Source organism: Ranitomeya variabilis, chromosome 7 (assembly GCF_051348905.1).
Source record: "Ranitomeya variabilis isolate aRanVar5 chromosome 7, aRanVar5.hap1, whole genome shotgun sequence".
Classification (NCBI taxonomy): Eukaryota; Metazoa; Chordata; class Amphibia; order Anura; family Dendrobatidae; genus Ranitomeya; species Ranitomeya variabilis.
The window spans coordinates 166669473-166683291 of NC_135238.1; the positions used below are offsets into that span (position 1 = coordinate 166669473).

The 13819-nt window shown below is 41.9% G+C and overlaps 1 protein-coding gene across 1 annotated transcript in view; it reads left to right on the forward strand.

The window, feature by feature from the left end:
• The first annotated feature begins 2973 nt into the window (after window positions 1-2973).
• The window catches only part of LOC143785752 (uncharacterized), a 368406-nt gene continuing 357560 nt past the window's right edge, over window positions 2974-13819 (forward strand). The window contains exon 1 of the mRNA XM_077274844.1: window positions 2974-3105. Coding sequence (XP_077130959.1) covers window positions 3041-3105 — 65 coding nt within the window. The 5' untranslated portion in view covers window positions 2974-3040. The remainder of the gene's footprint in view (window positions 3106-13819) is intronic.

A 13819-nucleotide genomic window follows, 5' to 3' on the forward strand; every position in this document is an offset into this window, starting at 1 on the left:
GTCACGGTGGTGACCCGGTGCGTGGCCCTGGGCGCCCATGTAAAAGGGAGATTGTCTTTAAAGGAATTTAGTGAATAAAGTTTATGTTCCTGACGCCACCTGTGGTATTCGGTCAGTGGGGACTGACGCTGGGGTGATGTTATGACAGCTAGATGCAGGGCTGGCGTCAGCAACCGGCGTACCCGGGCAAGCGCCGGGGCCCTGGCGAGACAGGGGGCCCATTCAGGGCTGGTGTTAGGGGCAGGCAGCTGCCAGTGCCTAGGGCCCCCGCTCCCCCAGGGGCCCTCAGCTAGCGGCACATCACACAGTCGCTATGGGGCCCCTGTGAGGCAGGGGGGCCGCCTGCCACCAGCGCCGACTCCCCAGCTGCATTGAACTATACCAGCATCTGCCGGTAAAGTTCAAAGCAAATGATGGAGGAGAGAGCGTCACCTGACGCTCCCTCTCCCATCATTCCCTGCTCTGTCTCTGACACTGCGGGTGTGCAATGACTTCATCGCGCATTCGCTGTGTGTCAGGCAGTGCAGCTGCAGTGGCCGAGACCGGAGCAGAGAACAGAGCGGGCACGTTGAGAGGTGAGGAGTGTTTTTTTTTTTAACTATAACAGTGAGTACTGGACTATGGGGCCATTCTTTGGGGCACGGGGGCTGTGTTGTATACTACATGGCTGTTCTATATACTACGTGGGCCATGTTATATACTACATGGGCTGTTATAAGCTACGTGGGCTGTGCTATATACTACATGGCTGTTCTATATACTACGTGGGCTGTGTTATATAATATGTGGCTGTGCTGTATACTATATGGGCTGTTATATGCTACGTGGGCTGTGCTATATACTACATGGCTTTTCTTTATACTACGTGGGCCGTGCTATATACTACGTGGGCTGTTATATGCTGCGTGGGCTGTGCTATATACTACATGGCTGTTCTATATACTACGTGGGCCGTGTTATATACTATGTGGCTGTGCTATATACTATATGGGCTGTTATATGCTACGTGGGCTGTGCTATACACTACATGGCTGTTCTATATACAACGTGGGCTGTGTTATATAATATGTGGCTGTACTATATTCTATATGGGCTGTTATATGCTACGTGGGCTGTGCTATATACTACGTGGCTGTGTTATATGCTACGTGGGCTGTTATATACTACATGGCTGTGTTATATGCTACGTGACTGTGTTATATACTACGTGGGCTGTGTTATATACTACATGGCTGTGTTATATGCGATCATGAATCGTGGTATGCATTAAAGGGTGGGGCCCACTGAGACTCTTTCGCCCGGGGCCCTCAAAAACCTGGAGCCGGCCCTGGCTTGATGGAATAACTTTCCACAGGTGAAGTATATCCCCAAGGCTCCTGGTGTGTAGATGGAAGATGATGGTGGGTGGTGCAGTAAAGAAAGAGGACACAGGTTTGCAGTCTCTTTACCTGATTTACTGAAGACTTCAGGCAGCCACAGTCCATGGCACCAGATCACACGGCAGGCAGAGTCCAGCCGGCTTGGAAGCGAATCCAGAGTTCTCCTTTACCAGGTGGAGTTAAAAGCCTTCTTCTAGCGTGGTGGTGTTGTAGTCCCTTACTGCCTATGGCTTCAGATAAGGTCCTCACAGTTGCTCTCTGTCCTCCATATAGGATAGGACAATACCTGTATGACAGGTAACTGAAGCCTTTTTACAGGGACTCTATCACGCCCCGGGCTCTATGTGTTTCTTCAGGTGTGTGTGGCGGACAGGTAACTTGCAGTTCAGCTGTTCTGCCAGTCTTTGCTGTAAGTTGTAGAGTCCCTTACAACCTCGGTGTTCCGGCTACCGGTGATCTGCGCATCAGAGGGAGATACTTCATTCGCAGCTGATCTCCCCTGATATCACTTTCCTGTGCTTCGCTCTCCTGCACGCTCACTGAACATTGTCCTTTCCTTCTTATTTCTCTTTCTTTAGGAGCTTTAGCAACTCTGGCTACATGGCCCCTTTTTTCTCTCCTCTTTCCTCTTTCCGCCAGGAGCTGCAGACCCCAACGTGTGCTCAGCTATTCTCCTATGGTACCAGCTCCGCCCAGCTGATGTTTGTCGACAAGCTCCCTTCTGGCAATCTCTCTCTCTAGCACATCTTTCTGCTTCCTTCCCCTCTGTCTCTCTCACAGGAACTAACTACTTTTTCCCTCCAGACCAGGATGTAGGGAAGTTCCCCTTAATCTGGGTTCAGAGCTCCCCCTTCTGGCCTGGACTGTGAACATGTTGTGTGCATGGTGATTACCTGATAAAAGATATCCTTTATCGCTTCCAAACATAACATCACTCTCCCCATGAGGAAAGCAACGTTACTGTGATGACCAGGACCCTGGGGCGCCACACACACAGCTTTCCCTGCTCCGGGCACGCCTTTAGCCACCCAGGTGAGATAGTTACAATCCTCCTCCTTATCACATATTGAATCATAACTATTATAAATAAAGTAAAATAAAGGGAAACAAATTCAATATGATAGCAAAATGCTCAGATATAAATATCAGTGTGTAAAAACATACATCAATGTCTTCATTATGTGAATATAAAATTCCTTTATACAGACAAAATGTTCCATAACATAGTATAATAACTTAATTATACAGGACAGGTGTAATTAATATTATACAGGTGTAATTATATAATATAATTATTACGACATGGCCTGAGGATGCATTACTGTGTTAAATTTATGCATAAATCTAGTAGACAGTAGCATTAAGCTGTACGCAGCAGCGTATTAAGCATTTCTAGTACATTTACAAGTGCAAGAATCTTTCTCGGAAAATGTAGAAACTTTGTATACAAATATTAATGTTAATGTTTAGTAGAATGAGTTTTCCCTGGTTGAAGCAGGATTGGAGAGTAAAGCATACAATTAAATTGTGTTCTGCAGCCCTGCCCACAGCTCCTAGGAGACATTAGGCAAACACTCGGCTTCTTGGAGATGCTCTACGCAGCAATAATAGTAGTTAGCTCAGTGTGTTTCCTCATTTACATTTGTCAGTTCTGCAAAACTATGAGCTGCAATGTTCAACATGAATTTCCACAGCAATCTGGACATTACAGTGTGACTGATCTCAGGTGAGAGCTGGTATATACCATGCAATTATGCAAAAAAAATTAGTGACTCTGGATATCTGTCCTCCTAACCATGTTTCCAAAGAGAACCCATTAGTAAATGTTTTTAACATGAACTCTTACTTTCACAATACTCTCTTGATAGATATGTCAAATATGCATATTAAAATGTATTTGTCCACTGCTTGCTTTCTTCAAAGTCTAGGCACAGAATCAATGAGTTCTGTCATCTTGACCCGTGGAATGTTGGCTCACAAAAATTCTACAATCTCTGAACAGAAAGCCAGTTTTCATGAATATGAACTTTATTGCACATTCAAACAAACCTAAGACATGTTTTATGGAATTTATATCTAGGGACCTACTGGCCCATAGAAGCTTCATAGATGTTTTTTTTTTTGCCAGCATGTTTTGTTCAGTAGCTTACACTGATGATTTCAGGTCATCTTCCATTATTCGTACGTTACCTTCTAAACAAAACATCCACTCTGTTCCTGGAAAATGGAGCTATTTGCCAAACTTCTAAAAAGTCTTAATTGGCAGTCAAGAAAGACATCTGGAAGGTTTCATGGACTAGTTAGTCACCTGACATGAATTCGATAGAACATGCTTGGGCTACGCTTAATCATGCAGTAGATTTTGTGAGTTTTGGGACAATATTCCACAGGTCAAGGTAGAAGAATTGATTGATTCTCTGACCAACTGGGTTAAGATTTTGAAGAAAGCAAATGGTGGGACAACTAAGCATTAATATGCATATTTGACATTTGCATCAAGTGTATTATAAAAGAGAAGATGCAAAATCATTGAATCTATTATGTGTTGTCTCTAGATAATCTATGGTATTTTAGATTACTTTTAGAATAACTGTCTACTTTTAGTGCCATATAGGGATTTATGTGTAACGTTAACGTATGCAGATTGGCAGACACAGACTGTCATAAAATAGACGTGCTTTCTGACAATATGACAAGGAAAATGTGTGGAATGTGAATTAGGCACTGTTCACAAAACATTTATTGTGGATGCATTTGAGGCGTATGGCAAGAAAGTCCCAGCCCAGATATATGCAACTGTATACCACACAGCTGTACACTTAACTGTGAACAGAAGAGAAATCTAGACCATTTTTTGTCTTCAAAATAGCATCAATTCTTCTAGGTCCACTTGTACACAGTTTTTGGAGGGATATTTGGTCCAAATATCTTGGAGAACCAACCACATATCTTCTGTGGATGTTGGCTTATGCAAATTCTTCTATCTTTTCAAGTAATTACAGACTGACTTGATGATGTTGAGTTCAGAGCTGTGTGGAGGCCATATCATCTCTTCCAGGATTCCTTTGTCTTCTTTAAGCAGGGATCACACTTGTGAGTGCAATGCGAGAAACTCGCTCGAGACCGGAGTGTGCGGCTGCATGTATTTCTATGCAGCTGAATGCTCTGGTCCGAACCGCCGGTGGCAGTGCCAGGAATTGATGCGAGAGACTCGTGCGAGTTTCTCACATTACACATGCAAGTGTGACCCTGGCCTTTCACTGAAAATATTTCCTAATGACATGGATTGTATGTTTGGGGTTATTGTCATACTGCAGAATAAAATTTAAAGCCAGTCATATGCCTCCCTCATGGTATTATATGGATAGGTATCTTCTTATGATTCTCAACATGGTGAGCACCAAGAAATGGGCAAAGTTGAGGAATGTATAAGCACTGATTGGTCATGAAAATGTAGTGCAGCAGATAAAAGGCACAACATGCTTAGTTGCCTCCTAAATAACAAGATGTCCAACAGTGCCATGAGCTCAGAACTGGCAACAGCTAGTGGCACCCATCTTCTGTTCAAAGAAGTGTGGCCAAAAAGCCATAGCTTCAATATGGAAACAAGGCCAAGAGACTCAATTATTCACGAAAACCTAGAAGCTAGGCTGCAGAAAAGTGTCAACTGGTGCTCTGGACTTATATAAGTCAAAATGTGAAATATTTGGCCGTAATAGTTTTAACCGGAGGAATGGAGAACAGTACAATAGTTAGTGTCTGCAAGCAACAGTAAAGAATAGTGGAGATTACATGAAAGTTTAGGACTTGCAACATCTGTCTGAGGCCACAAGCTCAAAAGGCTGCCTGAGACTTGGCACAAGCCACACCATCTAGCTGACTCCAGATAAATCTCAATACTCTTTAAGCCCTGTACGAGGATTTAGTTTTACAATAGGACCGGGTCAAATGCTTCCTTAGAAGGGCTGCCGTCTAGAAGAAGGAATGGTCAGCAAGAGGCCACGTCAAAAGACAAAATCAGGATCAGTAAGAATAGTCAGAAACAAGCCGGGGTCAGGAATAAACAGGAATAAACTTAACGAACCAGGAGCAGAAGACACACACCTAGAAACACTATTCTATATCTAGCAGCTTCCAGCAGTAATCTAGAAGCTTTATTAGGGTGTGGTGCTCTCCAATTGGCTGGAGCAGGTAGCTGACAGCTTTAGCTGGAAGCTCCCACCCATACTGCCTGACTGGATGGCACTACGGGTCCCAGATACTCTAAGCTTAGTGGTTGGACAGAGCTTGCCAGCCAGTTCTTCTGGGTATGACATTTCTATCACCAGTGCTGCCTGAAAAGTGAATACCGCGGAGCCTGGCGGCAGTAGCAGAATTCAAAGGAGCAGGCTCTAGTGGAGATGTGACAGGGCTGCATTTCTGTAAATGAAGTTGGAAATATGGTCAGGATTGATGTCGTCTTCAATTTTGACAAACACAAGCAGATGCTAATGCATCATGCAATTTCATCAGGGAGGCGTTTGACTGGCTCCACATTTATTATGCAGCAGGACAATGTCAATAAAAACTATTAGACATGATCTAAATGTTTTGATATGAATTGAATTTGAGTGGAATTTTATGAAATTTTCCGATCCCAGCAAATTCCAACAATTTGCGATTGCAGAATGTTGCATCAGTCACAGAAGACTGACGTGACCTCAGATACAACTGTGTATTCTTCCCTGTAATGCCTTGCAGCTGTCACATCACATGTTATAGCACAGTCAATCAGGAATAACTATTATACCCCGTATAAAAGCATAAGCAATGATTGCAGCAGTCATTTTAGGGTAACTTTAGGATAGTGTGTCAGAGTTCACCGCTCAGTAATATAGACAGGAAGAGAAAGCTCTTAAACAATGGACTAATACGCTGACAGACAGTAATGTGCTGTACAAAGTGAAGAAGATGAGTGTAGTAGTCTGCAAATAATACAGAGATTCAATTTATTAAGGGAGAAAGATAGGAGAGGTGCCAGCACCACCAGTGCAAGACTCAGTATGATTATAAGTCAGGTGGTGAAGTGGGTCCCTGTCCTGCTGCATTTAAATTACAATCACACATTTTTCGTCTTCAATCATGATTCACTAATAAACATAAGCAAGACAGCACAATAATTTTGCAGAAAAAAACTGAGATGAGTGTCAGATGGTACGATTGCTTGTCACAACCGTCTGTACTAAGTTTTTACTTTTCTTGTTTAATAATTTAGATTAATTGTTTTTTTTTTTAAACACAAAATAAAAATCCCTGAAATCCAGACATTTAACTATAACTACACAAAGTATATGTGTCACAAACAATATTTTTAGAACATTTGTTTTACTAGACAGATTTTACATCAGTACATGACATGCTAATGAAGGGCCCTGTCGTAGATGTGGGCTTTTGGTCATGTGCCTACCAAATAGTGATGAGCGAACATGCTCGGATAAGGTGTCATGCTCGGGTTCTAACAGAGTGTTTTCGGAGTGCTCGAAAAATATGTTCGAGTCCCCGAGGCTGCATGTCTTGCATCTGTTTGACAGCCGCAATCCATGCATGGATTACTTGTTTATTAGCAAAACCCTATATGTGTTGTGGCTATCGAACAGCAGCGAGACATGCAGGCACAGGGACTCGGAACATATTATTCGAGCATACCGAAGACACTCGAATAGCACCTGAGAATGATCGGATAACACCTTATCCGAGCACCTTTGCACATCACTACTACCAAAACAGCATTTCGTATTTTAGAATTTTAGAATTTTGTTGAAAAATAAATAAATAAAATGTAGATTTTTTTAAAAACTGTGCATATCTTTTTTTGCACACTTGTTTTACTACTTTAATTTGATAACCATAAACCCCATACCTATACTCTGGGCTGCTGCTGGCTTATTTTGCTCCCTGTTAGGCCATGTTCACACATAGCGGTTTTTACCGCGTAACCACCGCGAATTTGATGCTGCGGGTCCGCAGCAGTTTCCATTGCGTTTACATTTACATGTAAACCCTATGGAAACCGCAAACCACTGTGCACATGCTGCGGGAAAAAACGCGCAGAAACGCAGCGGTTTTTCAACCCGCAGCATGTCACTTCTTTGTGCAGAATCGCTGCGATTTTGCACCCATAGAAATGCATTGATCCGCTTACTTCCCGCATGGGGCTGTGCCCACGTTGCGGGCAGTAAGCGGATAATGTGCGGGTGGTACCCGGGGTGGAGGAGAGAAGACTCTCCTCCAGGCCCTGGGAACCATATTTGTCTGTAAAAAAAGAAATAAAATAAAAAATCATGTTATACTCACCTCTCAGCGCTGCTCGCGGCCGGCCGGTCAGAGTTGCTGTGCGAACAGGACCTGCAGTGACGTCGCCATAGCTTCAATATGGAAACAAGGCCAAAACTCAAAGATCTAACACTTTTTCTATGTACACAAAAGGCAGTTCTTTCTCAAATATTGTTCACAAATTTGTCTAAATCTATGTTTGGCCAGTTTCACCCTAGCGTTTGTGTACGGCTGCGTACTTCTTACCTTCAGATCCGCATTCATCCTGCATACCTATCTTTAACATTGTATATGCAGGAACATGCATAGTCATGCGATGTATGCGGATGTATCCCCGTGAGGCGTTTTGACGTGCCGCGTTCGGCTGACACGTCAAAACGACACATGGGGATACATCCGCATACAACGCATGACCATGCATGTTCCTGCATGCACAATGTTAAAGATAGGTATGCAGGACGGATGCGGATGTATGCGGATCTTAAGGGTAGAAGTACGCAGCCCTATGCTGTGTACACAAACGCTAGTGAGAAACTTGCCTTAGTGAGCACTTCTCCTTTGCCGAGATAATCCATCCATCTCACAGGTGTGGCATATCCAGATGCTGTTTAGACACATGATTATGGCACAGGTGTACCTCAGCCTTTCCACAATAAAGGGCAACTCTAAAATGTACAATTTTACAGTATTTGTGAGGTCAGGGGACGTCAGAAGACCAGTCAGTATCTGGTGTGGCCACCATTTGCCTCTCGTAGTGTAACTCATCTCCTTCGTGTAGAGTTGATCAGGTTGTTGACTGTGGCCTGTGCAATGTTGGTCCACTCCTCTTCAATGGCTGTGCGAAGTTGTTGGATATTGGCAGGATCACACTGTTGTATACGCCATTCCAGAGCATCCCAAACATGCTTAATGGGTGACATGTCTGGTGAGCATGCTGAGCTTGTTTAGGTAACCTTAGATATATTATGTGGTCTTAATGTGGGTGGAAGAGTAGGTATGTCTTTGTCTGGCTTTCAGAGATAAACATTATAATTATTATTATTATTCATTATTATTATTATTACTCATTTGTATAGCGACATTTATTCCATGGCGCTTTACATGTGAATAATACATGGGCATACATAGATAAGTGCAATAAACATGAGCAATGCAAGGCACACACAAGTACAGAAGGAGAGGACCCTGCCCACGAGGGCTCACGCTCTACAGGGGATGGGTGAGGATACACTAGGAGAGGGTAGAGCTGGTTATGTGGCGGTTCAGTAGACTGAGAGTCACTGCAGGCTGTAGGCTTGTCGGAAGAGGTGGGTCTTAAGGTTCCTTTTGAAGGTTTCCATGGTAGGTGAAAGTCTGATGTGTTGGGGTAGAGAGTTCCAGAGTATGGGGGAAGCACGGGAGAAGTCTTGTATTCGGTTGTGGGAAGAAGAAATAATAGGGGAGTTAATCCAAAAGTTCCCTCACAAACATATACTTTCAAACAAATGCTGTTGTAAAATGGACACACATAATATCTATCATTTGAATACGACAATTTGCGTGCATTGAATATGATATTTATTTTTTGGACTGAATTTATCAAATTTAACAAAGGTAGGGGAGGGCAAGGTAAATAAATACAATGTTTAGCCCCTTTAAAAGTTTTATCAGCACATAATGGGACTTTGGTCATGTCCACTGTAATATATACTGAAGGCGTACACTGAATAGGAAACTATGGAGTCTCATTGACTTCCTAAGCCTAATGATCAAGGAAAATTTCTGTTTTCTTCTTTGCTCTTTATAGATGATGCCGTGTGTCCACTGCAGTAAACAGACATACACAAATGTGACATATGTAACCATCACATATCTATTAATATATATCAAACTGCCCCTGAGATTTAGCATTCTCATAATTAATGTAGAACATATCTGATGGTACAGAGAGATGTATCTTACTAGCGGAGCAGAAAAACAGAAGTTGATAAAATAGGTGATCAGGATTAGTAGAGATTTTGATGTGAAATTTCTTTAGAAGACCTTTACTATCCATGCTGAGACCTTTAATCATTAGTCACTTGAGAGACTAAGAAGGGAATGAAAATAAGAAAATAACATTTAAAAAAATACCTAATTAGCCTTTAAACTTCATTTTATGTCCTGTATTTCAGAAAAAATAAGTACACGTTTTACAGCATTTAAAAGCAATAACAAAGTATAAAGATATCTGATTTAATGATACAAAGTTATGGCTAACTTATATCCGAAAGATCATGGAAAGCTTTTTGTAACTATAATTTCTGTTCTAGAAAACCAGCTTAAACGCTTAAAAATATATTTCTCCCCTAATACAATATGCTAATATATACATTGAGTATATGTGAAACGTAATAAATGATATGTATGTGGTATATTACTATACATTGCCTGGGGCAAGTGATAAAAATGGATGAACATGACAAATTATACTCATATTTTCCACATCTGTCATCTAAGTAGGATAATGGTTTGGATGACAACACTTCTTGATACTATGTATTCTTAATAGTGAGTGGGTGATCGTTTTGTTTTCTGTTTTCTCTATAAGATAAAGGCAGTACAGTGGCTAAAGCTATTAAAAAGGTCAATCCTCTAAGTAATCAAAATAATTTATTTGGCTTACCTAGGCTTTTTGACAGGACAGGTATAATTTGAAGGTTTACAATTATTTTGGGGTCTTCAACCCACTTCTGCTAAAAAGCATCCATATATGTGTTCATAACCTAATGTTAAAAAAAGAGAGTCAGAGAGAACAGTGGCGTAAACACGGTTTTTGAAGACCAAGTTAACACAATGGACACTTAAGTACTTCAACGAATACTGGTCATTATTCAAGGCAAAAATATTGTGGTATTGCAGGGTGAGAATATTGTGGCATTGCACAATATTCTCACTCTGCATTGCCACAAAGGAGTGTGTAAATGGGTGTGGCTTTAAAAAATGGGTGTGGTTTTCCTACACACAAACACAAAAAATTTCAATCCCACCCCTGCTTGCTCTGCTTGTGACTCACTGTTGCTGTGCACGGGCAGTAGTTCGTGCACTCTTCCCAGAGCCTAAGTGATCCGCGGGACTGGATCTTTGCATTACACATGAAAATGGGGGGGTGAGGGAAGGAATTAATCACTGGTCTAGGTAGGGGAAGGACCGCCCCCCCTGGAATAAATGTATTAAAATGATCGATCCACTATATAGGGGGTGAATGGGGATAAAGATCTACAGAGCACCTGGTACATGTTTAAGGTTATAAGGTTGGCACACAGCACTATATCACCGATACATCCCTTAAGCATACCAATGAGGGGTTATTAAACTTGGAAGTATTTATTATTTCTATCATTCTTAAATCTGAGCTTTTCACATCTTGCCCTCCTTTTGTCTTTCTATCACTCCTATTATCCACACAAAATTGTGGAAAAATATAGGGGCTAATATTAAGGGCAAGTGAGGGGCAGCCGACGTTGAGCGGGGGCGCCACGGTGCGCAATTATTTAGGGTGCCATCCTCCGCAGCAAGGTAGGGACACTCAACAGGGTGAGTGTAGGGTGAGATCAATAGGCCCTGTCCCCTATTTGTATCAATTTTTTCCTAATAAAGCTTTTCTGGATATCCGGTTCTTAAAACAGTTTTTGTTTTGTTTCTAATTTTTTGGAATTCATATCTTGGCTCCTTGGGAGGAGATTTATGTTGACACCAGTGCACAGACAATCTATTGCAAGGACCTAACTTCCTTTGATTTATTAAGGGTGGTTTCACATTTGCAATGCCACAATATTCTCACCCTGCATTGCCACAATATTCTCACCCTGCAATGCCACAATATTCTCACCCTGTAATGCCACAATATTCTCACCCTGTAATGCCACAATATTCTCACCCTGCATTGCCACAATGTTCTCACCCTGTAATGCCACAATATTCTCACCCTGCAATGCCTCAATATTGTCACCATGTAATGCTACAATATTCTCACCCTGTAATGCCACAATATTCTCACTTTGTAATGCCACAATATTCTCACCCTGCAATGCCACAATATTCTCACCCTGTAATGCCACAATATTCTCACCCTGTAATGCCACAATATTCTCACCCTGCATTGCCACATTGTTCTCACCCTGTAATGCCACAATATTCTCACCCTGCATTGCCACAATGTTCTCACCCTGTAATGCCACAATATTCTCACCCTGCAATGCCTCAATATTGTCACCATGTAATGCTACAATATTCTCACCCTGTAATGCCACAATATTCTCACTTTGTAATGCCACAATATTCTCACCCTGCAATGCCACAATATTCTCACCCTGTAATGCCACAATATTCTCACCCTGTAATGCCACAATATTCTCACCCTGCATTGCCACATTGTTCTCACCCTGTAATGCCACAATATTCTCACTTTGTAATGCCACAATATTCTCACCCTGTAATGCCACAATATTCTCACCCTGTAATGCCACAATATTCTCACCCTGCATTGCCACATTGTTCTCACCCTGTAATGCCACAATATTCTCACTTTGTAATGCCACAATATTCTCACCCTGTAATGCCACAATATTCTCACCCTGCAATGCCTCAATATTGTCACCCTGTAATGCCACAATATTCTCTCCCTGCAATTCCACAATATTCTCACCCTGTAATGCCACAATATTCTCACTTTGTAATGCCACAATATTCTCACCCTGCAATGCCACAATATTCTCCCCCTGTAATGCCTCAATATTGTCACCCTGTAATGCCACAATATTCTCTCCCTGCAATTCCACAATATTCTCACTCTGTAATGAAACAATATTCTCACCCTGCAATGCCACATTATTCTCACCCTGCATTGCCACAATATTCTCACCCTGTAATGCCACAATATTCTCACCCTGCAGTGCCACAATATTCTCACCCTGCAATGCCACAATATTCTCACCCTACAATTCCACAATTTTCTCACCCTGTAATGCCACAATATTCTCACCCTGCAATTCCACAATATTCTCACTCTGTAATGCCACAATTTTCTCACCCTGCAATGCCACAATATTCTCACTCTGTAATGCCACAATTTTCTCACCCTGCAATGCCACAATATTCTCACTCTGTAATGCCAAAATATTCTCACCCTGTAATGCCACAATATTCTCACCCTGCAGTGCCACAATATTCTCACCCTGCAATGCCACAATATTCTCACCCTACAATTCCACAATTTTCTCACCCTGTAATGCCACAATATTCTCACCCTGCAATTCCACAATATTCTCACTCTGTAATGCCACAATTTTCTCACCCTGCAATGCCACAATATTCTCACTCTGTAATGCCAAAATATTCTCACCCTGTAATGCCACAATATTCTCACCCTGCAATGCCACAATATTCTCACCCTACAATTCCACAATTTTCTCACCCTGTAATGCCACAATATTCTCACCCTGCAATTCCACAATATTCTCACTCTGTAATGCCACAATTTTCTCACCCTGCAATGCCACAATATTCTCACTCTGTATTGCCAAAATATTCTCACCCTGCAATGCCACAATATTCTCACCCTGCAATGCCACAATATTCTCACTCTGTATTGCCACAATATTCTCACCCTGCAATGCCACAATATTCTCACTCTGTAATGCCACAATATTCTCACCCTGAAATGCCACAATATTCTCACCCTGCAATTCCACAATATTCTCACCCTGCAATGCCACAATATTCTCACTCTGTATTGCCACAATATTCTCACCCTGCAATGCCACAATATTCTCACTCTGTAATGCCACAATATTCTCACCCTGAAATGCCACAATATTCTCACCCTGCAATGCCACAATATTCTCACTCTGTATTGCCACAATATTCTCACCCTGCAATGCCACAATATTCTCACTCTGTAATGCCACAATATTCTCACCCTGAAATGCCACAATATTCTCACCCTGCAATGCCACAATATTCTCACTCTGTATTGCCACAATATTCTCACCCTGCAATGCCACAATATTCTCACTCTGTAATGCCACAATATTCTCACCCTGCAATTCCACAATATTCTCACTCTGTAATGCCACAATATTCTCACCCTGCAATGCCACAATATTCTC